General features: G+C 46.4%; 1 protein-coding gene across 2 annotated transcripts in view; it reads right to left on the bottom strand.

Moving 5' to 3' along the window:
* Positions 1 to 18906, bottom strand: part of MARCHF4 (membrane associated ring-CH-type finger 4) — a gene marked incomplete at its 5' end in the record, with an annotated part of 101977 nt that extends 83071 nt beyond the window's left edge. For both annotated transcript variants that reach the window (XM_080398750.1, XM_080398751.1), the window contains one exon: positions 18430 to 18906. In XM_080398750.1, coding sequence (XP_080254876.1) covers positions 18430 to 18906 — 477 coding nt within the window. The remainder of the gene's footprint in view (positions 1 to 18429) is intronic.
* Positions 18907 to 21167: the final 2261 nt, after the last annotated feature.

Here is a 21167-nt window from a genome sequence, read left to right as displayed (position 1 = left end):
CGAGGAAACAACAAGCCTTCAATATCAGTGACACTGCTGGAAGAAGGATAGATTCAGCCAGCTCAGATTTTGAAAAATCCCAATAATTTAAATTCCTTAAGTACAAGACAAACCTATGAATAAGATAAATCTCTTAGTCACTTTGCCAGTGAATATCCTTCTAATCTCCTCCTTCCTCAATGATGCTGCTCAGAGAGCGAAACACTTTGCATAAATGGGTTTGCTGCTCAGGGCAATCACTCATGCCTCCCACTCCGACCCCAGGATTAGAGAAGTCCCTGGATTAAAGCTGTTACTATTTTGAGACCAGGGTGAACCAGCTAAGCAAGGGATCAAGGGAAATTTCAAGCAATTGCAAGACAGAAAGAAAAAGAGAAGGGGAGGCAAACAGGAGGCCACCACCATCTTAGGGAAGACCATGTCCCACACTGGCGTTGAGCTGTACTTAAAGTGCTTTACAAACAGAAATGACCCGATAACAAGGATTTATCAACATATGCATGGGAAGGTAACAGTAACACAAAAGCCAACCAAGCCAACCTTTTTCTTAAAAAACTAAAAATGACATCAAACTGATGGTGCCATTTGCAGAGATGCTGAGTGCCTTGTTCCCCAGCAGGTATCTCTGTCTGCTGAGCAGGCCCAGCAGACCGAAATTCAGAGCCAAGATCTGCTAAGCTGCCCCTCCTAAAACAGAGATTGGAAATTACATGCTCAAAGGTAAAAAGTGGGTTGGGAACCAGAGACAGATCCCCTGAGCTCCAGTGCCCAAGAAGCATGGTGGAGCCATTTACATCCATACAAGAAGAGCCTCAACACCAGCTCAGGTTTCAGACAGACTTCAGATTGCTTTATGGAGGTGAAAAGATCATTCTAGATGCCAAAATGAGTAAAACCATGTCTGTTCATCCTAATTACACCTAAGACTACCAACAACCATTTGCCTTTTGCCTGCTGTTCCCTTGTAGCGCACACACGAGAACTGTTCTCAGTACTACTTAGGCAGCGTATACTGTAATAAAGCATGTAATCCCTTAAAATACAAGAGCTTTCCTTATAATTCATACTTGTGTAAACCCCAACAAATATTTCATACATTCTTATCAAACCAACAGGAAATAGTTTTAACATCTCTGACAGACACATGAATTTTCAGAAGTGCCTGTCACACATTTAGTACATCAGTCCCCAAGAACTGCTCTGTCTTACTATTTCTCTGTGGAGCCCCTCTCTGCCGATGCTCTCCCCTCCCCACAGGAAACTTTCCAGCAGCAAATTCCAGTTGCGTACTGGAAAACAGAATACAGTGAATCCTCAGAAGCTGGAGGAGTTCTGCCGTTAGCAGCATCAGACTGGACTTTCAGTGTTTTGCCAGGAGAACGGTGTCCTCGTGCAGTTTCTGCCTACATTTGCAGAACAGCTTCACTGGGCTTTGGTTAATTAAAAATACAGTGTCTTGCACAACTTTTGAACTCTATTTCTGTAAAAAATATGTTAGGCTTCAGGCTGTCCATCACATTCTGCATGTCCCCTGTGCCAAGACTGTAGTTTCCTATTTGACTGTAAATCATCTGTTTTAATTAGATGTAAGACAATTATTATTGGGTTTTAGTGAGTCATTTTTCTCTCAGTAATTAGTAGTTGTCAGTTCAACTCAGCCCAGTGCTGGTGTAACCCAGTGACTTCAAGGCTGTGTTTAAAATCTCTTTTCTCCCGCACAGCAGCTCATCATAAACAATATTGCTTTTCCTCCTTGTCCACTGGAGCTGTGTTGCATTGTGATTATCTTGAAAACTTCCAGCCAGGCCAGCAATGAGGAGCACAGAAGGGACTGCCCAACAGGAGAATTTGGCCATAAAAAGGCAGCTCACCTCCTTGACCCCATTTCATTGCTATATGCTTCAAATCCTGGCCGTGTCTGTCTCGCTATAAAAAAGTCAGAGTGTCTCTATCACTTATTTTTGCTCGCTGCTTTAGCATGGCCTTACTTGGCAATTTCTCCCATCTGTTTACTACTCTTCTATATTGTGCATACATTTCCGAAATGCTGTTTACTTATAATAACATGAACACTCAGCATTTGCAGAGCACCTAGCTTTGAAGTGGTTTAGGTTTGTTATAGTCAAGCAAGGATCCCTCACAGCTTTCCTAGGAGGAAGTGAAGATTTCTAGTCCTGCTTTATGGTGGCATGAAAGAGCCATATGTATCACTACAGTTGAGTCCAGATGGATTATATCTACATGCAGCAGCTATATGTGCACTGGGTATCTGTGTTCCCACATAATCGATGGAGGTCTAGTCAATGTTGACAGCGGAGCCCCAGGAATGAGTCAGCTGAGGAAATGTAGGTGTCTAGCACTGCAGCTCCACTGACTGTATTGCCTAGGGGCATGATTACCTACGTTGAGATGTTTTCCACTAAGAAATCATTGTGTGGGCATGATTCAAGCTCTTGATTTTTCACTGCCTAGACATTCAGTCCACATGCAGACACCTACATTGTGACACTCACATTGAGGTGTTTGCAGTCTGGAGCTGTGTCCTGTCTTGGGATGTGCGCAGGATCACGGCGTGTTTACAAAGCTCAGAGAAGCCAAGTTCCTGCTTATCCTCCTTTACCCACTTGAAGTGGAAGAGGAACCTCCTCTAGTTAAGCTGTCACCACGGGGGAACTACTTTAAATGTGTCCCCTTAGAGCCAATGAGCAAGTCTCCACCTGGGTTGGGACCTGTTTGTTATCCAGTGGCCAAGCTGCCACCTGGGGTTTGCTAATGCTGATCTCTAGGTGTCCTGGTTTCAGCTGGGATAGAGATACTTTTTTTCCTGTAGCTGGTACAATGCTCTGTTTTGGATTTAGGATGAGAATAATGTTGACAACACACCAATGTTGTTCCTAAATAGCGTTTATACTAAGTCAAGGACTTTTCAGCTTCTCATACCCTGCCAGCAAGAAGGCTGGAGAAGCACAAGAAATAGGGAGGGGACACGGCCAGGACAGCTGACCCGAACTAGCCAAAAGGATACTCCGTATCATAGAACACCATGCTCAGTATATCAACTGGGGGGAGTTGGCTGGGGCAGCCAGCTGCTGTTCAAGAACTGGCTGGGCAGCAGTCAGCGGGTAGGGAGCAATTGTAGTGTGCATCACTTGGGTTTTTTTCCCCTTTTCCTTGCTGTATTATTATTATTTTAAATTGTTCTTATCTCAGTCCTTGACTTCTACCTTTTACCCCAATTCTCCTTCCCATCCCTCTGTGGGCGAAGCAGTGAATAAGCGAGCAGCTGCGTGGTGCTTAGTTGCCAGCTGGGGTTAAACCACAGCACTAGGGTAACTCCGATCTGAGAGCACTGCGTTTGCTGCTCAGTTCCTCACACCCTTCAGTCTGTTCCTTTTTCTCTAGCAGAAAGGCAAACCCTGGCTCCTCAGAAAGCAGAGGTGCCCCTCTCCAGGCACTCATAGAGACAGGCCATGTGCGTTTCCTCGATATCACAGTGTGCTGTTTGCACAGAGGTCCTCTAACACGGGTTAAATACTGCCCTGACCGGGAAGTTTTCTTTACCACTTGCATTGTTTAGCAAGAGCTCACTACTGTTCCACAGTCACAGTCCTGACATTCCAGTGTCAGAAAGTGCTCAAGCCTAAGTTCTGAAACATCCTCATATCTTGGATCTTTCCAGGTCAGCCTGTTTTTATGACCTGGTGAACCTCATAGCTAACTGTGGATGGAAAGACATTTTTCTCTGGGTGGCCACAGAGCACTGGTATGGAAACTGAAAAAAAAAGACACACAGGCCTGATCCGTGGGCCACTGTGATTCAGCCCAGTTGTAATACACTGCAAATCACCATGCTGGACTGGACATGCTAAGCACAGGCAACTGGGAGAAACAGCCAAAGTGTTGATCTATGAGTAAAATGTACTAGCAACAGCAAAGAGTAGTCACTTCCAAAGAACCACTTTCTGCACAGGAATGTCCCTGGCTGGGAGAGCTCTTGGTTGGTGTTGTGCCTCCTGTCCTACAGGCACCTCCAGGGAAATGCCTTACAGCAGCCTGAAACTCTGCTGCACCTGCTCAACAGCCCTGATGTGCACCATGGCACCAAGCTGCCCTCTGCAGGAAAAACTGACCCACAAGTGGCCACTTCATCTCCTCTACCCAGTTTGTCTCAGACACCTAGCATTTGCCTTCCACCGCACTGCTGCAAATACGTGCGCAGTCAATCCCTGCCTAATAGTGAGCACCAGGATCAGCACACTGCGGCACTGTGTGACGGCTGGCTGCTGCTTGGAAATCATGCCAATCCTCCAAAGACAGAGGGGTCAGGGAATGTGTTAGTGGGAGCCCAGGTCCCTGAGCTCCATGGTCCTCCAACCAGCTCATGAAAGCTCCAGAGGGTGTGCAGACTGGGAGTGGAGCAATGCACTACCTCCTATGCTGCCGTGCACATTTTGGGAGGGAAGAATAACAGCTCAGGGCAATGTAGACACAGTGATTTAAAAGGAAACAGATTAAAGACAGTCAGTCACATGAGTGCAGCTGTGTCCCAGCAGTTATGCCATATGCATTTATAGGTAGATAGGTATCTGACAAAAATCCCTCCCTCCCCCTTGACAGGATATAAATCAAGGGAAGGTCTATTATTCATGCTGCAGCCCACCCGTTCCATCTGAAGCTGTGTCAGAGGATTACTAAAGAGTCAACCAGGAGGACTTGTGGGTTTTATCTCACCCCTGGGAACCAAATACCACAGCGCAGTCTGAGAAAGGGGACCTAGGGGGTGCATATTTGTCCCAGACATGGTTAAGGCAGGCTGAATGGCAGGGATCTGGCCGGTTTTCCCGATCTCCATGTGTTTGTACAGCCTCTTTTTGATTCATCAGTATCTCCACCATACAAATAGCTAAATGCCTAAAGACCTTGGCCAGTACTGATGGCTGGTAAGTGTGTGAAAATGCAAAAACAGCTGCCAGTGGAAGTGAGTTTTGAACTCCAGGTTGTTTCATTTCCAGCTGAGCAAATTTTCTCTTATTTTACAGGATACAGAGAGAACATACTCTCTTGTGCCTAAGAACCACTCCTTGTCTCTGCAATACAACTGAACAAATAGACTAATCAGGCCAAAATGCAGAGCATGCTGAAAAACTGGGAACAGTCAGGATGTAGACAGAGAAGGTGAAAACCTCCCCTGTAGCCTAGGTGGTCTGGTATTGCTGCTTCAATCACAGTGCTTAGACGCAGAGGATTATCTGGTGAGAAAACTCAGAGAGTTACATTCCCCCATTGAACAGACATCACCTGGAGAGGGATGAAGTTATAAATCCTATGCAATGAGATACACAAGTGGGGAAAAAGAACTGGGAGTGATGCAAAGAAGCAGGGAGCAGATGAATGTCATTGGGCGCTTTTGGTGGATGTGGGATCACCTGCAGGAATGAACAAGTAAGGCTCCATCAGGTGCAATAAAACCTTGTGCTGATCAGAGATGCAGAGCATGTGTTTTGCAGCTTCTTCTTTCCTAAGACCATCCACCTTCATCTTCTGTTTCATCAGAGAAACCCAATCTCAGTGGCCTCCTCACATCCATTACAGGGAAAAATAACTGGATCCAACCCAAACAGAAAACAGAGCCATGCTATGATAGCAAACCGCCTGCCAGCTTCAGAGGAGATTGCAACATTTGCCCCATATGTTTCTGATCCTCCTAAACACACACAGAGCAGCTTGGTTACATGCACACACACATTTGTACGCCTTGCATTTGCAAATAATCTCTGATGTGGAGCCTCTTAGGACTGCTCTGTGGAAATCCATAAGCCTGCAGCCATCTCTGCAACCCCTTTGGCTTGCCACGACAATAACAATTCTGAAGAGTGCCAGCAGCTTAGTTCACTTTCCTACCGACAGATGCACTTTGGCTGCCTCTGATCAAAGTTCCTCCTTTTAGTAAGTTGCACAGAATTATTTCTGATATTCTCCCTGTCGTTCATGCTCACTTAACTGGTCTACAATCACTTCCTCAATCACGTGGCTCCTCACTCCTGTTGGGCTTGCTGTAGCAATCGAGCAACACACGGGGTTCTGCAGGCTTCGGGAAGAGGTGCTGGCATCAGCCCACGACCAAAGATGCTCGTTCAGGTTTTCAGGCCATCCTAGGTAGCTCTACATCAACCTCCTCCATGCCCGTGCTACCTGAAGGGCAAACACCATTGGCTGGTGTAACTGCCCTGTTGCGAAGTGCCCTTGAAAGAGGCTGACAGAAATAACAGATCCTGGACTGTGATCAGTGGAGAAGACTCTAAAACTTCGATTATGCAGTTCCTTGGTTTTCCTAAGCGTATAGTTTTCTGAAATGCTCTAGTACTGCATTCAATCTTGTCTAGGCTCAGCTTCTGCTGGGAAATGGACCTTTTTCTTGCCTTTTTTTAAACGGAATGGAGGACAAACACAACAGCAAAACCAGAAGTTCTCAAAGCAATGAAGCCAAACTGTAGGTTCCCCCTGAATTGTACCTGGGAGTAAGGTGGCTTCTTTGATGTCTAGCAGGGGTGGATCTCTTAACACAATTCTCCTCCATGGCATCATAAACCCACTGTGGGGGTATGCTCCTCTTGGCCACATATTTCCATGCAATGCATAAGAGCTTAAGAGTTCTGCAGCTTTTATTTATCAAAGGTGGCTGAATTTGGCAAAGAAGTTTAAGTGTCACTGAGTGTATCTCACGGACTTATAAATGGAACTTACATGGATAAGTACTAACACTTAGGGAAGCAAGCTAGAAAAAGAGAAAAGAATATTTTTCATTTTTACTAAAATACATCTTGGGACAGGTTTTGAACAGCTTTCCAGAAAAATTAATTGAAGGCAGGAATTAAAAATAGCCTGCAGAAGGGAGAATGACTGTGAGCTTCCAGAAAGCAGCAATTGTAACAGAATGCTTTTGTTTGTTATAGACTAATGGCTGTTTTGGTAGTCATTAGACAATGTATAATAAATTTCTGCTATACTGTCTATTTTTAAAGATTCCTAATATTTCAAAATCTGCTTTTGCAAAGTTGAAAACCTTAGTTACAGATCTCTTTTTGCTTATCCTTCTGTTCAATTTAAACAGAAGCAGTTCTTGCTCAATCAAGCTTTTCTACAACCAGTATCTCCGTATGACTCAGATTTGAAATAGTATCACCTCTTGGAGGTTTGGTGATTATTGGATCAAGAAGTGTCTTGGCTATGACAAAGAGAAATATCTGAGTCTTTGCTATTATTAGCAATGTTTGTTCTCATTTTTCAATCTATGGTTGGGTGGCTATTTTCCCTTGTTATTTATCTGGCTACCATTACAGAAATCTCAGCCCCTGTCCAAATCCACCCTGGGGAGCTAGAGCAGACATTTAATCCCATCTTTTGCACAGTTCCTCCTAAAATGCCTGTAAAGGCTAAGGGGAGATCTTATCACTGTCTTCAGCTACCTCATTGAAAGGTACAGCAAAGAGAGCCAGACTTTTCTTGAAGGTTATAAGACAAGGGGTAACAGACATAAGAACACGAGAAATTCTGATTAGAAATCAGAAAAAAAAATAATTCACCATGAGGGAGGTCAAATATTGGTGTAGATAGGTGAGTGGAATGACCATCTGGAGCTGGAGCGGTATCCAGCTCTCAGCTGGATAAGGCCCAGAGCAAACTTACCTGGTCAGATCTGCTTGAGCAGGGGGCTGGTCAAGATGTCCTCCAGAGGTCCCTGCATCCTAAATTATTCTGGGGGTGTGTGATTTTGTTTGACCTGAGCTATAACACTCAGAATTGTCATCTTCACCTGACATTTGCATCACGTGCCTGAGCACACCTCCAAAGAGACAAAGCTCTTGTCTGGCAACACCAAGAAAAAGGTGAGAGAAGAAATCTGTTGAATAGCTGTAAGATGGGAAGGCCAGGGGCAATCCTGCAGGTTTTCACGTGTCTGCAAGAAGGGCAAGAAATAAATCCCTAAGGACTGGGAAAGAGAGTAACGCTGGCAGCTGGTCCAGGTCATGGCAGCTTAGCAAACTGGATTTTATGTAGGAGTCCTCACTGCAAGCTATGGGGGCTGTAGAAATGTTTTTCTTTGAAAGGATGTAGCGATCCTGTCTATTAAGAAAATTTTCCAAATGTGGGTTAAATGTAGGTGACAGCACTTCTGCTCTCATATGTCAGAGGAGGCGATGAACTGGTTTTTCCTAACTGGCTGAATCCCATGCATGTTTTCCCAGGCTGAAAGTTCTTGATTTTAATCTGATGTGGAATAAAACTGTCTTCAAAAACAGAGCTTTTTCCATGAGGGAAATCTTTGCTGCCAGCCTGTTCAAGGGTTTCTGAAGCTGTTTTCTAAGGATGCACACAGTAAACAGTCCTTTCTGTGACAGAAAAGACAAAAGTTCATACGCAAAGACAGTTTCAGTTCTCTGTTTCCCCAGATTTTCCCCTTGGGCACTGCAACAACTTCCTATTGTTGGAGATTTTAAAATGAAGATGAGGTATTTCTTCTCCAGTCCTTGCACAGCCATTAACCTTCAAGCAGGAATTTCCTAGAGGGAACTTATTTCACTGCTATTATAGAGGGGTTCAGCCTAGACTAGCCCAATAATGCCCTCTGGCCCTAAATCTTGTAAGAATTCACCTCTCTCCAATGTTAAGGAAATGTTGGGGGTTTATGTCCTAAAATGTGAACTCTTTAGGGCAAGAAAAGCCTTTTCTTCTCTTTTTGATGCATTGCTTGACATACTGATATCCTCTAAAGGTTACCACAGTATTAAAATAACGAATGCTCTAGAGGCCAGAAGCATCCATAACTTTACTTCTGCCTCTTGTGCAAACCCTCTCTTTAATTACTTAACTGCTATTTCTCTCTGATATAGTATTTTATTATTACCTACTTTTCGTGAATGCTCATCTGATCTATCTTAATGTTCTTTTAATATCACTTGGAATGGGATAATAATCTGCTTGTACTTCTCCAGCACCTTTAATCCTGACAGGTCCTAGTGTGCTTAACAAGGAGAAAAGGAAAGGGAAAGTGCTTCGTTCATTAGACAGGGCAAGGTCATGCAAGACAGCAGACAGGCGGAGAAGATGACCTGACACAACTAAAGGTGCTGGGGTGTTTGGAGGGGCAGGTGTAGCCCATAGCCCTGTACTCGCAGAAAGTGCATACCATCCTTTGAGCTTTAGTTCACCACCTGCATGAAATTGCCAGGGTAGGTGCTGACATGATGTGGGTGAAGTGTCAGCAGGATTCCTGCATGCCAATGCTGTATGTTATGTCTTCATCAGATCCATCCACAGGGCTTTCTTGGCTCTCCCAGAGACTGGGAATTGGAGTAAAAAACTATACAGGATCTACATGGGTAAGGACAGGGAATGCTGATGGGAGGGGAGATGCACATGCAAGTTCTCAGGGACACCACTTGTTCCATCAAGATACCCGTCAAATATATGATCTTCATGCCTTGGTTTTGACTCAGCTGAAGCAGGGCAATGCCTGTGCTGGGAAGGTGGAGAAAAGGCATCACAGATATGAAGGCAAAAAATGAGGATCTGAGCAAATGTCTGTGCAACCCAAAGCAAAGCAAACAAGGATCTGGGCACAACACAAACACACAGCTGGGAAGTGAGAGGAAAGAAGCTCAAACTGAGGGTGGGGTTAATGCCTCAAGTGACAGTGCTAGCACAAGAGGAAGGCAGAAAAAAGATGGACATGGAGGAAAATGCTGGGTACAAGGTGTTTGAGCTGACATCAATAACGGATGTCGGGGAGACAGAAGGAGATCTGGGGTTGAACTGAAGAAAATCAAGCCTGCAGAGCCAGCCTTAAGGGCTGACATAACAAAGGAAGTGGACAAGCTAGAGAAAGATGGGAAGGACAAGGAGAAAGAATCATTGTGGGACCCCATTAGGGGATGGCGGAGGAAATATGAGCCACCCCATTAATGATATAGTGATTGGAGAAGCAGGAGAGAAAATGGTGGGGGAGGCAACATTTCAGGTAGGACCGGCTAGAGGCCTGCATCTGCCAGGAAAGGTCATATTCAGCCTTGCTAAGACTGGCTTTAATGGGGGGCAAAGAGCAGACACCTGAACTGAAGTAATGAGGATCCATTCTCTCCTCCTCCATGTGGCTATAAGCGAGCAGTGATGGGATTGGCCCCAGCCATAAGTCTCATCTCTGGCAGTCAAGGGATCCTTAAAGAAAAGCACGGATGCTCCTCCAGCCTCTTCCTCCCAGCTCTTCTCAGGAGTCAAGGCAGAAGAATTCAAGTCATTAACGACACAGAAGATTCAATAAAGTTAATGCTTACTGTATCCGCAAGCCTGCCTGGAAGGGCCTGCTACTGTGGAGGAGGACTGGAGGTGGAAAAAAGAATGCAATTCAGTAGGGCCAAGTACAGCTCCTACACCAAGGCAGTAATGCCAACTGCACAGAGTCAGGATGGAGGAGGACTGGCCAGGAAGCAGCTCTGAGAGACATGGGGGATTATATGGGATCGTGAGTTTAGTAACAATCAATAATCTTCTGCTGTTCCATAAATAAATAAATAAATGAAGACAGCAAACCACCCTAGAATGGATGGCATCTGTTATCTGTTAAACAGGATTCAAAACCTTTCTGCATTGCTCAGCACTGACAAGGACTCAGCTGGAGGATCGTTTCCAACTTTAGACGGCTCATTTAAAGCAAAATATGGACCGTTCGGTGAGAGTTCAGAGATTAACACCAAGGATGATTAGAGGTCTAGAAAACATGTCCTAAGAGCAAAGGTAGAATTGGAATTGTTTCACCTAGAGAAGAACAGGAAGTGTCATGGCCTCAGTCGTCACTTGAACTTGTAAAGTCTGCAGGATGAACTTTCTTTGTATTTACAAGCAACTACTGGATCATACCTTCAATTACTTACTGTTTGGAAAAAAAGGAAATGGTAAAAATAACCTGCTGTCCTCCTAAGGGGCAGGGCAAGAAGAAATGAGCTGCAACGGGAAAGATGGAGTCTCCAACCACGATCACTCTTAAGAACTGGTTAGATCAGCCTGTCAGGATTTTGGATGGGTGGACTGATTGATCTCTGGAGACCTGGGCATCGCCCAGTGCTTGGGCATGATCAATGCATGGATTAACTAAGAGAAGCTAAACCCATACAGTACCAGAGGTTATGCTGGTAGTCACAGGGAAAGACTTCACAGAGGCTGCAGCTACAGGACTATCTGCATCCAGTGAGGACAAACACCTTCAAATATTCAATACACTACAAACTTTAAAGGTGCTTCCTACATGGATCTCTTAGACACAGCCTGGTTTCTCCAACAAACACAAGGCATCAGATGTAGGAAAGAATAAGACAACATGTAAAACGTATTTTTGCTTCTCATTCTCCCATTCTGTACCGTCCTTTCCCCCACTCCCACCCAGGGAAGCAGGTTAAATTTGTGTGTCTGTTTTAAGTGGTGCCACCAGTGTTCAAGCTGCAGAGAGTGTGTTTGGATAAGATTTTACATAGGCCATAGGAGAACCGGTGCAGAGTAGAGAAAAGTAGGATGGGTGGGACCAAGGTCTGATGTGTCAACTGATGTTGGCCAAGAAGAAGAGAAGAAAGAGGAGGTGAGAGAAAACCACCAAAGAGTGTAAAGAAGAAGAAATAAAATGACAGAATAAAAGATGTGTGAGGATTTCAGGATCTGGGACCTATCACTGGAACCAGTCTGTCTACCAACATTTTGCCTTAACACTTTTCAAAGTGGCATGGGGACAGCCCATTTATTATCTACATATGTTTCCAGGTCTTGCTGGTTTTTTCTTCACCAGCCTCACCAGAAGAAAGTCATCACTCTCCACTGCCAACAATGTAATCTGTTCTACTGTAACCAGTGATAAATCAGAAGAGGATAAAAGGTTGGTTGTGAAAAGATGGGGGAGGCTAGGAAAGTCTTCAGCATCAAGCAATTCATTTTAGGCAAGTAACCCTGTTTAACAAAGGAAAAAGAGAAAGATAAAAAGTTAACAAGCTATTCTGTGAGTATTATTTGAGTCTGGTTTCCCATGGAAACCATATCATGTTGGTTTGGTGGTTTTTTTTCTAATGGGATACATGTTTCTGTTAAAGCTTTTTCTCCAGCTGAAGCTCTGTCCTCCATGGACTTTACGGTGTGTAGTGCAGCCAATGCTATAATCTCTCCAACAACAGGATGTTTCTAGGTTTCCTTTTCTTCATCTAGCTAGTTTTCATGAAACTTGCAGGAATTTAATGCCTTTCAGATCTCCACTCTCTGCCAAATCTGGCTGAAATGGGCCAATAGGTTTAGAGGACGGCTGATGAGCATAAACTCTAATAGCTAACACCATAACATGGCTTTATTCCTTTAGCAATCAGCTAATAAAAGGGATGAGGTGGCCACAGATATGGACCAATAATGATTATAGCCTATCTTAACATCTTACCGCATGCCTAGGAGTGATGAAAACACAGCAGACACATATGACACTCAAAATCACTGATTTTAGGCACAACCATATTTCTCACTTCTGGACTGGGGCAACCTTGAATGGAAAAATGCCAATGTGAGTAAAAGGCTGCCACAGAGGAGGCCCTCACTGGGAATGAATTTTTGCTTGAAAGACAACCTGAATGCAATGCAGTTTTGTCTGAACAGAGCCATTCCAGGAGCAAGTGTTGCCTTTGTGGAAATAACAGTGACTCTACAGATGCAAACAATGGAGCTACATGCTTTTGCATTGCTTGTTCTGTCACTAACTGACATCAGCCACCGTTAATCATAGCCTGAAATGTATATTTAAGAAACAGTGACACAAACACAGACAAGTTCCTTCATGAAGCCTTTTATATGGGGAAAAGTGAAAGAAAAGAAAAACTGCTCCTCAGGCTAGCTAGTGGCACTGAAATAAATGGGTCAGGCATCAGAGTTTCAGCAGGCACAAAAGGTGAAAACCCTGTCTCCTGGAGCAATTAAAAGTCAATGGGATTAGTGGCCTTCACTATTATTTATAGAAAACCCACTGTGTGCACAACATTATTGAAATACAGGGGTCAAGTCCCTGCTACTGCATGCCTACCCTTTTGCTGTTGAAATTAATGGGAGCTTTGCCAATCAACTCTGTGGCAACACAGTCTAAATCTAAAATAGATGACATCCTGGGCTCCATTCACTTGATGGCTCAAGCAAAGCTTTTGCCAAAGCCAAAAATGTTCTGCCTGCACAAGTATAGATTCGATCCTGGGACAGATGAAACAGCACAGTTAGCTGCAGAGGTGTTAAGATTCAAAGATGGGAAGGCAGAGAGGTGGACTGAATGTCACAGGAAGGATCTGTCTTTCCTTTCTGTCAAAATTACAATATACAGATTGAAATCTAAAGGGCCACATCCCGGCATCTCTTAGTTTTCAGTTTTAGCAGGGCTGTTTGCCAATGAATGATTCTCCTTCTAACACCAAGTAAATGCATCCTGTGGGAATACACCTATGAAAAATACATGGATGGGAAGCTGGCATCATCATTATGTGATTCCACATGTTTGAAAACACTGTCCTGATGGTCTAGCCAGTCTGCACAGACTCCACCAAACACCATCACCCCCCTTTCTGAGCTCCCCTGGCTTTGGACACGCTTGTGATGTTGGTTGCACATTTATTTCTTCTTCCACTCATTCATTATCACGCTCGTGCCCTGAATTCTGCTACAGGCTACCTCTTTTCCTCTTTGTCTCACTCCAGAAAAGAGGTACCTGATTCTCCTTAATCTTACAACATTGTAAATTTGAAATCAAGTATCCCAGAGGCTTCCTCCACTCCTCCGTGCTGCTGAGAGACCAGTGCATAGAGTGGCAATATTTCCTGACTTAGCTCATGCCTTCTCCGCGCACACTACCAGGCAGGAAGTTTATGACGGCTTGGCCTGTGCCTGCATTTGTAACAGGAGTGGGGTTGAGATTCTCACTAGTTTTTTCAAGCAATGTATGCTGATGACCAGCCATCTGATGGTACTAACAATTCACTGATCCTACGCAGGGCACCCAAGAACAGCATTTTAATCCAGACTGAGTAATTTAGGGTCACCTTAGCTGTAGAGAGGTCCTGAGCATGGCAGATGCCTACATGCTGAAGACATTACATTACATGTCAATGAAATCCAGACGTGCCGCTGGCAAGATGGATGTCACTGGCCATGCACAATGGGCTGGTGAGCTGTGAGGCTAGAGACCAGAGCTGGGGCTCTGCTCCTCTTCAGTGCTACCCTGATCTCAAGGTTGGCTTCAGACCTGAAGCATTTATTTTACTTTCAGAAGTAAAATTCCGAAGTGCTATTATTCATTGCAACAACTCTAGATATTCCTAATAACCACATGGCTTTAAAATCCTTCCTTAAATTTAGTTGTTTGTTCTGCTCCTGCAGCAAGGAGCTCCACAGCCTAATTACATATCCCATGGAAATGCATGCTCTAATATCCACTACAAGTTGTCTTCCCTTTCAATTTCCTTGAAGGTCTTCATGTTCTCATATTAATGAGTTGGTATCCCTAAAGTCTGGAGGGGACTTTGGTGGGAAGGTTAGTCTATTTTCAAACATTTCTATTGAATACTGAGCTAAGTCCAAGCCAGCCGCCTGCAGGCAAAAGAGTCCACAGTCTGTTCTCTCTGATCCCTCTTAGCCAACCAATCCTATTCGCACTGACTTCTCAAATCTCCATCTTTACAGCATTTTTTCCCCAGAACAGAGAAATAGAGACATGCAGGCAGAAATTGACGGGTAAGAAAAGACGTACATACCATCTAACTGACAGTCTAACAAGCAACCCTTGAGACAGACTGATTTCCAAATGATCTTAGGTTTCATTTAAGAACACTTTCCTATTTATTTTCAGCACAGCTAGCACCAGCTCTGAGATCCTAAACTCCATGGTACCACTAACTCCTTGTGACATGGGCAAACAGTTTATCTGCTGATGTAAAGGGACTTTTCATCCATGTCTTTTCCTGCTACTCTCCATGACTTGCTTTCAACTTGGAACCATACCAAATACTGTGAAACATTTGTGAGAGCAGAGCTCGTCTTAGTTTCTTTCTCTTGCAGAACATTGTCAGAGATCCAGGAAAACAGACAAAATTCTGCAAACACTGGTATTAACAAAACCAGAAGAAAATACTCCAGCATTTCTTTCTTACTTTCTCCCCAGAGCTTTGCCATTCAATCCAGGGTCTCAGAATTAGCTGACACAATGGTGCGGGACATTCAGTCAGTGAAACCTTTGAAAATGCCAAGCAAGTCCCCAAAAGGCAATGCCATTACCAAGCTCAGAGTTCAGCCCATCAGTTGTCACCATGTTAAGCTCTCATTTTCAATAAAAGCAGTTGCCTCTTTCAACTGTCAGACCTGAGCAGAGCTTGCTCTTCAAGCTCTCAAAACGGGAGCCCAGATGCTGTGATCACCTGGTCATCAGATGCACTCTTCCTTGTCTGCATCCCTGGTTTCTCTCGAGTAACATGGAAGGATCAAAACAGTTTCACAATAATGAGCTTTACTCCTTCCTATGGTCCTCAGCACATTTTTAAATGAAAGAATCAGCTTACACATAAGAGCCACAAACATACATGAGGAGCTTAAGATATAAGCGATTCAGTAGCCTAAAGTATCATGCATGTTGGGCAATCATACATTTAAAGTGAAAATCCCTACCAATTTTGTTTTGCATTAGATATTAAATAAAACCTACTTGTGAAGCCAGATTACTAAGAAACCTTTTTGCCTGTTGTATTTTTTTAAAAAATCAAAACAGGATTAAAACATCTTTTGGAGACTCGCTGTCATTTTATCTGGGTAAATAGGCTTAGAGAGCCTAACAGTCAATTTATAATGAAAGCTTTTGTTCTTGGTACTGTGATGCAGCCCTGCAAATTTGCCCACAGCTGTAGCAGTTTCAGATGGTTTTGACAGGTAAATAAAACACCGTTTATATCTGTCATTTTTATTAATCTGCAGAGTAAGGAACTAGCAATTGTATTTTGTTTCCAAGTGGATAAATTTTCATTATGATCTTTGCAGGAGTGGTATAGAATATTGTGCACCTATGACTTTTATAGTTGAGAGTCCAAAACATGAAGAGTCTTTGCCCAGCTGTTGAGTTGGATAACAAATGGGAGAGAAATGCTAAATCAGTAATAACCACCATAATAAAAAAGCACAAGGAATTTGGGATTTAGCCCTGTTTGAGTTTTACTGACATAAGGGCCAAATAAACCAAACTGCAGGTCTTGACATCAGCTGCACTGCTTCAGCTCTCAGTTATTCTGAACCATACTTCTAGGAAGCTGTGTCAGGATCTGGCTGAGCTTTAAAAACCCATGATTCGGGCCTCCTCAGTGACTTATGCTTCTTAGCTGCCACAGGGCAAAGGGTTTCAGACACTCCTCAAGCCTTGGTGGTGAAGAAAAAAATTATTTACAGAAGAAGGTACCGCTTAAGAACGAGTGGCAGAATCCATCTGTGTCTTAATATATTGGTCAGAAACTATATCATATTGGTGAGAGGCAAAAAAAGAGAAATTCTGGTGGAACTTTCTTAAATGCCAGTCACGTCTGCTCAGCTTCTCACTCAGGTAGGTTGGCAGATGGTCAGCAAATAGTCTCACTTTTACAATGCAACCTACACAGGTTTTCAGTGTGAAAATTAGCATCCAATTATTTTCAAGCATTAATGTTCTCCAAGGAAGCGAGTTACCTCTATTTTAATTCTGCTTAGGCTCTGTTTGCTCAGACACGTAAGCCAATCTTGCAGGCACTACAACTCATGTACACAGGCAGAATGGTAAGCCAGGGAAGAGTACTAGAAATGTGGAATAATGCAAATTCCCAGGGAGTGAGTCGCATGGCTTCCAACTTTTAGAAGAGACGAGGAGGAGACAAATCAAGTGAGGAAGGCATACAGCATCCCCCAAAAAGAATGATTCCCCACCCTTCCCCCATCTAAAAGCCTACCGCAAAAACTGTCTCACAGCTATCAGTCAGCTGCCTAAACCATTAGAGAAGGCTACAGTCCATTGAGCATCAAGCTCTGCTATGAGACCCTTGGTATGACACATCCAGCAGGACTGTAGATATTCAGATGAGTTGGCATCAGGCCCTGCATCTCCCAAAGAACAGTGGGAGGGCATTCCTCACCTCCCTGTCCCCATCACCACCATCCTGAGACCCACACAAGGCAAGGCACGATCACTGCGTTACAGAAGTAGGCAGCCTTGGGACAGGCAGGATGTGTGCCAGAGCGTGGCCACTCTCAGATGAGCACTGGCTTTCCTTGGCACAGCACACAGGTCCATAAAGGGGAAAGAAGACATGGGGCAAAACCTGTTTTGCTCAGGATTTCAGCATATTACTTTATGTGCTAGGATCTGCCCCTAAAATGGAAACAGGTATCAGCCAAGCTGAACCTTGCAACCCTTTTCTTGTGCAAGGATCCCTTGTTATCACAGGTAACAGGACTACCCAGAGTAGCAAAGCCTGTCTGCATATCTGGGCTTGATCCCACAAGCAGAGGTCTGCAGCCTTCCTTGCTGCCTGCAGCTGTGTCATGTTAGGTAAAAATGCTGCTGTGTATATCACTGTAAGGAAGCTGCCATCCTGAAAATACGTGGACTGCTTTTAATTGTCATTAAATAGGGAGAATAATGTCCCAGGGTGGCACCTTACATTCTGCTGAGGTTGCATCTGTTTCATTCTCCTGGGTGGTGGAGGGAAACTTCACTGGCCTAACCACAGTCCATAACAAGGAGCATCTCAATGCTGCAGTTTCAGCAGGTACAATTGTAACCTGCCGTTTTCCTTCTCCAGCTTGTGCAACTGGGAGCATGGGAGCTGTGGCAAACCCACAGAGCCCCTACTAGCCATCCCCTGGGAAACACCGGTGAGGTGGGGCTGTGTCCTGCCACGTGTTTGTACAGATTGAAGTTGTATTTTTAAAAGCAGTCAGCACATTAAACGCATCCCTTGCATCGCTTCTGGGATCATCTCAACTGGGTACCCACTAGGCGACAAAAAAGCCTCTGTCGCCAAGATGCGCTCTGCTCCAAGGAGCAGTCCACGCATCCCTCCCATGCCACAGCTGCACGGCTCTGAGGCCCGCACAGGCACCTGGGGGCAAGGCTGCCAGGCAGCAGAGAGGCAGACAGAGCCGCCCTCCACCCCACATTTCCCTGGAAAACACCGCTGAGGCGCAAAATCCTGGAGCCCTGGACCTGGGCAGAGGACCTGGACCTCTGGGTTTGGGGTCCTGTTCCGGGTGGCAGGGAAACCCCCTGCAAGCAGCAGGCCCTAGTTCCCGCAGGCTGGAGCATCGCTGCCATCGGGCCCACCGTGGTCCCCCCGCCCCAGCACCCACCGCCCTCCGCGGGCTCACCTGCTCGGGCCCCTGGAAGCAGATCCTGCAGAGCGGGGTGCGGATGCCGCTGTCGACGCTGCTGCCCAGCGAATAGCGGTCCTCGGCCTTGCCCTTGCCGAAGTCATCCGAGGAGGTGCTGCTGGGCAGGGAGGCGGGCGGCTCCCCGGCGGGGCTGCCCCACTCCTCGGCGGCCGGGCTGCCCGCTCCGCCGCCGCCCGCCGCCGCCGCCGCCCGCCAGCCGGGCCCGCGCCCCCCGGGCGGTGCAGCCCCCGCCGGGCCGCCCGCCGCCGCCTCTGCGCCGCCGGGCATGGGGAGCGGCGGCGGCGGGGAGGGCGGCGGCGGCGCGGGGGGTCTCCGCAGCAGGAAGACCTTCAGGTCATTGAAGAGCATGCGGCAGCGGCACTTGAGGAGGCCTTGGTTTCGCAACATCTGTCTCGGACGGAGGAGCCCGCAGCAGCAGTAGCAGAAAATGACCGCGCCGGGTGGTATTAACATGTGCCTTTCCTTGGCAGGCGGGGACGGGGTGGGAAAGAACAGGGCAGCAGCCGGGCGCCCCGCGGCCGGGGGGCTCCGCTGCGGCCTCAGTGTCTGGGGGGGCTGCGCTGGCCGGCGGGGAAAGGACAAAAGCAGAGCCGGAGGGCGAGGGGGCGAAATGCCCGGCAGCCCGCTGGAATCCGGCGAGGATGACAGTTAAAAAAAAAAAAAAATACAAAAAGCACACACACACAAAAAAAAAAAACCAAAAACACACCACCAAAAAACCCGACTCTGCGCTTCTGGGGATTCTTACCCCCGCCCCCCCCTCCAGAAGTTTGTTTAGAAATCAGCGGGAGGAGGAAATATATCTCCCACGCCCGAGGGTCCGGGGGTGCGGGCGGCAGGCTCGGGAGAAAGCCCCTGATCGGCTCTCGCAACTCCTAAGCCTGTAAAAAAGAAGGGTCCACGTCTCCGGTGGGTGTGGGGAGGAGGGAGAATATGGTTCTTTCGACAGTATTTGGCATCTCAAGGAATTTTCCTTTTTCTTCTATTTTTTTCATAATATTTTTTTCAATTAAAAAATAAAACCCGATCACACGAGACCCAGACAAAATAGCAGCCGGTCTGGCTATCAAAATGCAAAATTGGTGGCTGTTGTTATTATCAAAATTGCCTCTTTGACAAAAAAGACCTTCACATTGTTTGTGGGAAAACACCCTACGTTTCCAACACTGTACTCCCAGGTGGCGTCAGATTTTACCGTCACCTTTAAAAGATTTCATTGTAAATATTAAAAGTCCTGAAAGAAATAATTAGCATTCAATGAGCTTAATCTCAGATGTACTGAGATAAATATATTTATATATATATAATATATATATAATATATCATATATATTTCATATATATTCATATATTCTGACCTTCTCTATTCCAGCAGCTGTCTGGACCACACCAAAAAAAATCAAAGTGAAATTGGTGAGGGAAGGCGGCTGTATTATTCCCTAAGCTGTTACCATCCTGGACCAAAAAACCCCGTTGAAATCGGATCTATTCTTCGCATGTAATTGACCGGGGAAACGTGGATCTTACATGGTCACGTTTCCTTTCCTCCTTTCACAAAACAGGAACGTCATCAAACGCATTGGCAGCTTGTACAGACCATTGTGGATGGCGAGGCGGCCAGGGCTCTATCAGCAATTGCAGGGACCTCCTTTTGATGCATTGAACGAGGCTCCTTCTTTCTCTCCACCACCGTCCCCACCTTCATTTTCCTCCCCTTCTATCCTCCTCCTCCTCTGACTGTTGCTCTCCCTCACAAGCATTGACATTCAACCATCGCAAGTCTGTCGCACTCTCGCTGGCAGGGAAAAAAACCACCAAAAAAACCAACCAGGCAGATAATTCTCTTCTTCCTCCTAAAAGGCTCGGATGGAGCACAATGCGCCAGACACATGGGGCAGCATGGCTTATTTTTCGTGCGGCTCCTACCGCTTTGGCAACATCGAGCTGGTGTACGCGTGTGTGCCTTCCTCCCTCAGCAGCAGTCTCCTCTCCGCTCTCCCATCCGGCTTGCCGTGATGATGTTGCTGTTGCTATCTCCCTTGGATGCAATGGGGAAGGCAGATTGTTTGCAGTGCAAGCGGGGATTTGCAGGAAGGGAGGGGTGTAACGTGGCCGCGGTCTCCTCCCTCCCCCGGCTTTGGAAAAAAAAAAAAAAAAAAAAAAAACACAACAGAGGGGGGGGTGGAAAAAAAAAAAGCAAGCAAAAAGGCGGGGTGAGAGGGGGGAGAATCAAAGGGAGAAATGGGGCCCTTCCCAACCTTTGATGCCCCGGGCTGCCGGCTGCCTGCGAGAGCCCACGCCGGGGAAGGGAGGAGGGGCGGGGGAAGGGGCTGGGCGGCCGCTGCGGCTTCAGCACCAGGAGCCGCGGACAGCTCCGCCAGGCGCGGGCGGGGCACGGCGGCTCCGCCCTGCTCCGCGCCGCGCTGCGCGCCCCCGGCCGCCCGTCCCCCGCCGCCCAGCGGGCCCGGCGAGCCCCGCGGGCCGCCCTGCCCAGCCCCACAACCAGCCCTGCCCAGCCCCACAACCAGCCCGGCGAGCCCCGCAGCCAGCCCTGCCCAGCCCCACAACCAGCCCTGCCCAGCCCCACAACCAGCCCGGCGAGCCCCGCGGGCCGCCCTGCCCAGCCCCACAACCAACCCTGCCCAGCCCCACAACCAGCCCGGCGAGCCCCGCAGCCAGCCCTGCCCAGCCCCACAACCAGCCCTGCCCAGCCCC

The sequence above is a fragment of the Falco punctatus genome (genome assembly GCF_963210335.1).
Source record: "Falco punctatus genome assembly, chromosome: 8".
In the NCBI taxonomy this organism is placed as follows: Eukaryota; Metazoa; Chordata; class Aves; order Falconiformes; family Falconidae; genus Falco; species Falco punctatus.
The sequence above is the reverse complement of the archived record's forward strand: the minus strand, read 5'-3'. Positions and strand labels throughout refer to the sequence as shown.